The 6,000-nt window shown below is 38.0% G+C and overlaps 1 protein-coding gene across 1 annotated transcript in view; it reads right to left on the reverse strand.

Moving 5' to 3' along the window:
- Positions 1-5,713, reverse strand: part of FAAH2 (fatty acid amide hydrolase 2) — a 265,152-nt gene extending 259,439 nt beyond the window's left edge. Inside the window, exons 1-2 of the mRNA XM_008058911.2 lie at positions 5,151-5,713; positions 3,787-3,923 (exon numbers count right to left, since the gene is read on the reverse strand). Of these exons, the coding sequence (XP_008057102.2) occupies positions 3,787-3,923; positions 5,151-5,713 (700 nt within the window). The remainder of the gene's footprint in view (positions 1-3,786; positions 3,924-5,150) is intronic.
- Positions 5,714-6,000: the final 287 nt, after the last annotated feature.

Genomic DNA, 6,000 nt, shown 5'->3' on the forward strand with positions numbered 1-6,000 from the left:
ATTTTCTTCAATAAATGGTACTGGCAAAATTGAAGATCCATATGGAGAAGAATGAGATTAAACCTCTATTTCTCACCATATACAAAAACTAACTCAAGATAGATTAAATATTTAAATGGAAGACTTGAAGTTATAAAAATTTTAGAAGAAAACCTAGGAAAAAAGTATTCTGGACGTTGGCCTAGGTAAGAATTTATGACTAGTCATCAAAAGGAAATGTAACAAAGATATATAAACAGAACTTAATTAAAATAAAAAGCTTCTACACAGCAAAAGAAATATTCGACAGAATGAACAGACAGCCTACACAATATTAGAAATTATTTGCAAACAATACATCCAACAAAAGGCTAGTATCCAGAATCTATAAGGAACTCTAGCATTTCTACAAGAAAGAAACAAATACCCTTTTAAAAAGCTGAGAAAGAAAATTAAGAGATACCTTTAAAACAAAACATACAACTGGCTAACACACATAAAATAATGCTCAACATCACTAATCATCAGAGAAATTCAAATTAAAACCACAATGAGATATCATCTTACATCACTCAGAATTACCATTACAAAAAGTCAAAAAAATAACAGATGTGGCAAGTGTGGAGAAGAAGGAATGTTTATACATTCTTGGTGGGAATGCAAATTAATACAACCTTTATGGAAAACAGTATAGTGATCTTTCAAATAACAAAAAACAGAACTACCATTCAATGCAGCCATCCCACTACTGGGTACCTACACAAAGGAAAATAAATCATTATATCAAAAATATACCTCAGTTATGTTTATTGCAGCGCTGTTTACAGTAGTAAAGTCATGGAACCAACCTAAGTGTCCATCAATAGATAACTGAATTTAAAATGTAGTACAGATACACACACAATGCAATATTGCTCAGTCATTTCAAAAGAATGAAATCATGTGTTTTGCAGCAACTGGCGGCCATTATCCTAAGTGAAATGACTCAGAAACAGAAAGTCCAAAACCACACGTTCTCACTTATAAGTAGGAGCTAAACAGTGGATATACATGGACATACAGAGTGCAATAATAGACACTGAAAGTTCCAAAAGGTGGGAGGACAGTGACAAATCAAATACTATCCGTGGGGTACAATGTACTCTATTCAGGTAATGGTTAAACTCAAAGTTGACACTTCACCACTATGCAATATGTCCCAATATATCGAAGTATTATAATACAACTGCACTCATACACATAAATCTCCAAATAATTTTTAAAAAATAAATCAACTTAAATGTTCTTGTACCTTGTAACCTTGCTAAACTTTTCAATCAGTTTTAGCAATTTTATTGTTATTAAACTGACCTTGTATTCCTTGGATAAATTCTGCTTGGTCATAACTCATAAACCTTTTTAGATATTGCTATCTTCATTTTATCACTATATTTCTGAGAATTTGTCATCTAAATTCATGAGGGATACTAGTCTGTAGTTTTCATTTATTGTGATATTTTTGTCTAGCTTTCGTATCAGGGTAATACTGGCATCAAAGAATGAATTAGAAAATGTTCCCTTCTTAGCAATTTTCCAGAAGTTTTAGAAGGAGTTGTATTTTTTTTTATTAAATATTTTATAGCTTTCACTAATATAATCATCTGGGCATAGGATTTTCTTTGTTGGGAGATTTTTAAGTACTAATTCAATCTCGTTACTTGCTGTAAATGTAATCATATTTTCCCTTTCCTCTTGAGTGAATTTTGGAGTTTTTATTTATATCATTCTAGAAATCTTTCTATTTTATTTAATATTTCTTTGAGCAGTGTTTTGTAATTCTCGTTGTAAAGGTCTTTCACTTCTCTGGTTAGGAAGATGCCGAGAAATCCTAGAAGACACAAACAAATGGAAAAATATTCCATGCTCATGGATAGGAAGAATCAACATTGTTAAAATAAATGTCCATCCTACCAAAGGCAATTTACAGATTCAACGCAATACCTATTAAGTTACCAACATCATTCTTCTCAGAACTGGAAATGACAGAGATTCTGGAAGCAAAGTCTCAATTCCTCAACCAACTCATCTTTGACAAAACTTCCAAAAATCACTGGAGAGAGGAAAACCTCTTCAGTAAATGGTGCTGGAAAAACTGGCTGATCACATGTAGAAGACTGAAACAGGACCCTATCCATCACCATACACAAAAATTAACTCTAAATGGATCAAAGACCTAAATATAAAAACTTCAAACTATAAGAATCTTAGAAAATGCAGGAGACCCCCTCATGGATATTGGAACTGGCAACCAATGCCTATTCAGGGCAAAAGACACGAATAGACACTTCTCAAAAGAAGATATACGGGCAGCCAACAGACACATGAAAAAGTGTTCAGCTTCACTCATCATCAAAGAAATGCAAATTAAAAAAAACCACAACTAGCCCCAGTAAGAATGGCCATCATTCATAAAACAAACAACAATAGATGCTGGCGAGGATGCGGAGAAAAAGGAATGCTTCTACATTGCTGGTGGGAATGCAAACTAGTACAACCTCTTTGGAAGACAGTGTGGTGATTTCTGAAAGAACTAGAAATTGACCTTCTGTATGAACCAGCAATTCCCCTATTGGGAATATACCCAGAGAAACTCACATCATTCTACAAAAAAGATACCTGCACATGTATGTTTGTTGGAGCTCTGTTCACAATAGCAAAAACATGGAACCAACCATGCTGCCCAGCTCATCTGAGCCCTGCGGGTCGAGGCTGCGGTGGCTGGGAGCAGCCACTGCACTCCAGTCTGAGGAACAGAGTGAGACACCAACTCAAAAAAAAAAAATTTCTAATTTGTTGGAATTTTTTCACAATATTACCTTATACTTTATTTAATATGTTTAGAAACTGTAATCATGCCATCTTTTTCCTTTCCAGTTTTCAGGTTTATTGATTTATGTTTCTCTCTCTCTCTCTCTCTCTCTCTCGCTCTCTCTCTCTCTCTCTCTCTCTCTCACTCTCACTCTCTCTCTCATGCTCTCTCTTTCTCTGGGTAACCTATCTAAAAGTTTGTTAGTTTTGTTGATCTGTTTAAATAAAGTTTTTGATGTTATTGATTTTACTTCTTTTGTAACTCATTGATTTCCATCTTAATTTTTTTCTTTTACCTGCTTTGAGTTCAATTTGTTCTATTTTTCTCGGTTGGTAAGTTAGAAATTTTAGTGATTTATTTGAAATCTTTCTTCTTTTCAAATATATTCACTCAAAGCCATAAATTACTTAGGCATCTAAGTAATTGCCTTACTTGCATTCCATAAGTTTTGTTATATTGCTATTTTTCATTCCAGTTCAAAATTTTTATTGTGATTTGTTTATTTGACCTATGGGTTATAAAAGCATGTTGTTTAATTTCCAAATATTTTGGATTTTTATTCACTTTTTCAGGCTAGCAGGAAGTTACAAAATAAGAGTTGCATTATAGAGAAAATACTGTCTTGAATCCCAGCTTGGCTTTTGGCAAACTATATTATAAATTTCAGTTTATTTATCTGAAAAATAATATCAATAATAATATTCTTAGAAGCCTGCTGTTAGAATTAATGGGTAATAAGCATAGTGCATTAATATGCCATACAGGGTTAACAGAGGATGATCATTATAATGTCCTTTTTCAGTGGAACTTTCTGAATATTTATTTTCATTTCAAAACTGAAGAGAAAGCTTAGATTAGTCATTTACTTTGGTAATAATCTCTTTTGTTTTTAAGTTTTGAAAATGTACATCATGTGCTAGTTGAACCTATGTAGCTAAAAATAATACAAAGAACAGTACCTTGTAGCTGGAAAGCTTCCTTGACTGTCAAAGGAACACCAAGGAAGGGCCATTTCTTTTCCAGGGTAGCTTCATCTTCCTTTTTTTCTGCAAGCTTTTGATCTATTGCATAAGCCTCCTTCTTAGCTTCCTCAAACCTAACAAGAAATGAAACAATGCAAACTCAACATAAACAATACATCTAACCAACTTTATTTTTAAAAAAGTAATCAACATATTAACATTAGTGTGCTTGTCAAGAGCCTTATAAGGCTGACTATTTGAGTCAGTGATTATCCTTTTAGGAATCCATCATGAGTACAATAATCCAACATACTAACATAGATACATACATAAAGCTGGTCACTGCATTATTATTTATATTAGAAAAAAAAGACAGCACCTTGTCACCAAATAAATTATTATAGATATCTATTATATACAACTTTATGGCCAATAAAACCGGTGTTGCTTAAAAGTTTGACTGTCCTTTTGAAATGCCGATAATGCAATATGAAAAGAGAGAGTTACAGCATTATATTCCTAGTATAATCTCAACCATGTGAAAACTGTATATGCATTTGTAAACAAAGCAAAACATTAATGGTTAATAGACACCCTTTTAGTGCTAACATTATGGGTAAATTACTTTTATTACTTTTTTTCTGCAGATTTTCTGTAGCAAACACATTATAGCAATTGTCAGAAATAAATATAATTAAATCAAGATGTTCTAAAGAACACAGCTTAAAGGTATGTGGTGAGATAAACACCAAAGTATGCAATTCTAATGTAATTTTTCAGCATCTCGAATAAGAATTTTTCAAAAAAAAATCTAAATCCTCTAAATAACCTGCCATGTGACTTGAAATAAATTTTAAAAAGAAGCTCTAGGTTCACTGAAAATTTTAATCATGTTTATTTATTACTTCAACAAATATTCAAAATATTTCAAAAAATGAATATAATAAAGTCTATGACTTCAAGATGAACAAAAATTCTGAAGCTCTCATTTCCTGGTTTTGTGAACTATGCAAGTGCTCTTATCTCATTGGGTTTCAATTATTTTAATTTTAAGTTGAAGGCAATAATATCTACCTAGCAAGGTGACTGTGAGAATGCTTTGAGAAAATGGAAATAAAAAGAGCTGTCAGTTTTCTGGGGCAAGATGGTGACGGGACAGCTCTGTGAAACTCTCCACTGAGGAGAACGCAAAGAGATCTGATTTTCACCCCGGAGGTTGCGGATCCCATCGTCTGCAGCCTACTCTTCAAATGGAGTTCCACGGTAGACTTTGCTGAGACATTTCCAAAGTCTGGGCAGCTACTGTGGTGAGTGTGGCTGCTGCCCAGGCCGGCAACCATTCCACATCGCACTGCCAGTACCTGGAGCAAGCCGCGGCCTCCTGGGCCCAAGGCGCCAGAGCCACCGGCGCAGCCTCCTCGAAGGCGGCGAAGGCACTGCTGCCCCCCCGAGGCAGCGTAGGCGCCACCGCCCCCCCATCCGAGGCGGTGGAGGTGCCACCAGCCCCCTTCCAAGGCGGCGGAGGTGCCGCCGCCCCCTCCCCGAGGCTGCCGAACCACCGCCATCCCCTCCTCCGAGGCAGCTGAGCCACCACCTTCTCTGCCTCCTCCAAGGCAGCCAAGCAGTCGCCACCCCCTCCTCTGAAGCAGCCAAGCCACCACCTTCTCCACCTCCTCCGAGGCAGCCAAGCAGCTGCCGCCCCCTCCTCTGAGGCTGCTGAGTTGCCGCTGCCCTCCCCTCCAAGGCAGCCAAGCCACCAGCTTCTCCACCTCCTCCAAGGCAGCCGAGCAGCAGCCTCTTCTGAGGCAGCCACCACACAGAGGCGGCCATTACATATCGCACCACCTGGGCCAGCGGCCCAGCCGCCACTGCCACCACCGTTGCTGCTGCTGTCACCACTGCCTCCGAGGCAGGCATTCCACATCGCACCATCAGTGCCTGAGGGGCGGGTGAGCAGCTGAGATAAAGACCATCTGGAGCGAGGGATAGCACCACTTGCTGGTGATTCAAGCCCACCACCAGCAAGCGCTGGTCCGAGGCCTGGGGACCCTCAGTCCCATGCAGGGCCGGATACTGCGGCCTCTTGCTGCTGCTGTTCCACCGCATGTGTGGGAGTCTCGGGTCTCAGCTAGCTTCCTGGCTACATCGTCTCTCATTGTCACCAAGCCACTGGTCACTCAGGGAGGCTCTGGACGCCTGCCCCTCAGAGAC

Source organism: Carlito syrichta, unplaced genomic scaffold (assembly GCF_000164805.1).
Source record: "Carlito syrichta isolate Samal-C Ts95f unplaced genomic scaffold, Tarsius_syrichta-2.0.1 Scaffold303647, whole genome shotgun sequence".
Classification (NCBI taxonomy): domain Eukaryota; kingdom Metazoa; phylum Chordata; class Mammalia; order Primates; family Tarsiidae; genus Carlito; species Carlito syrichta.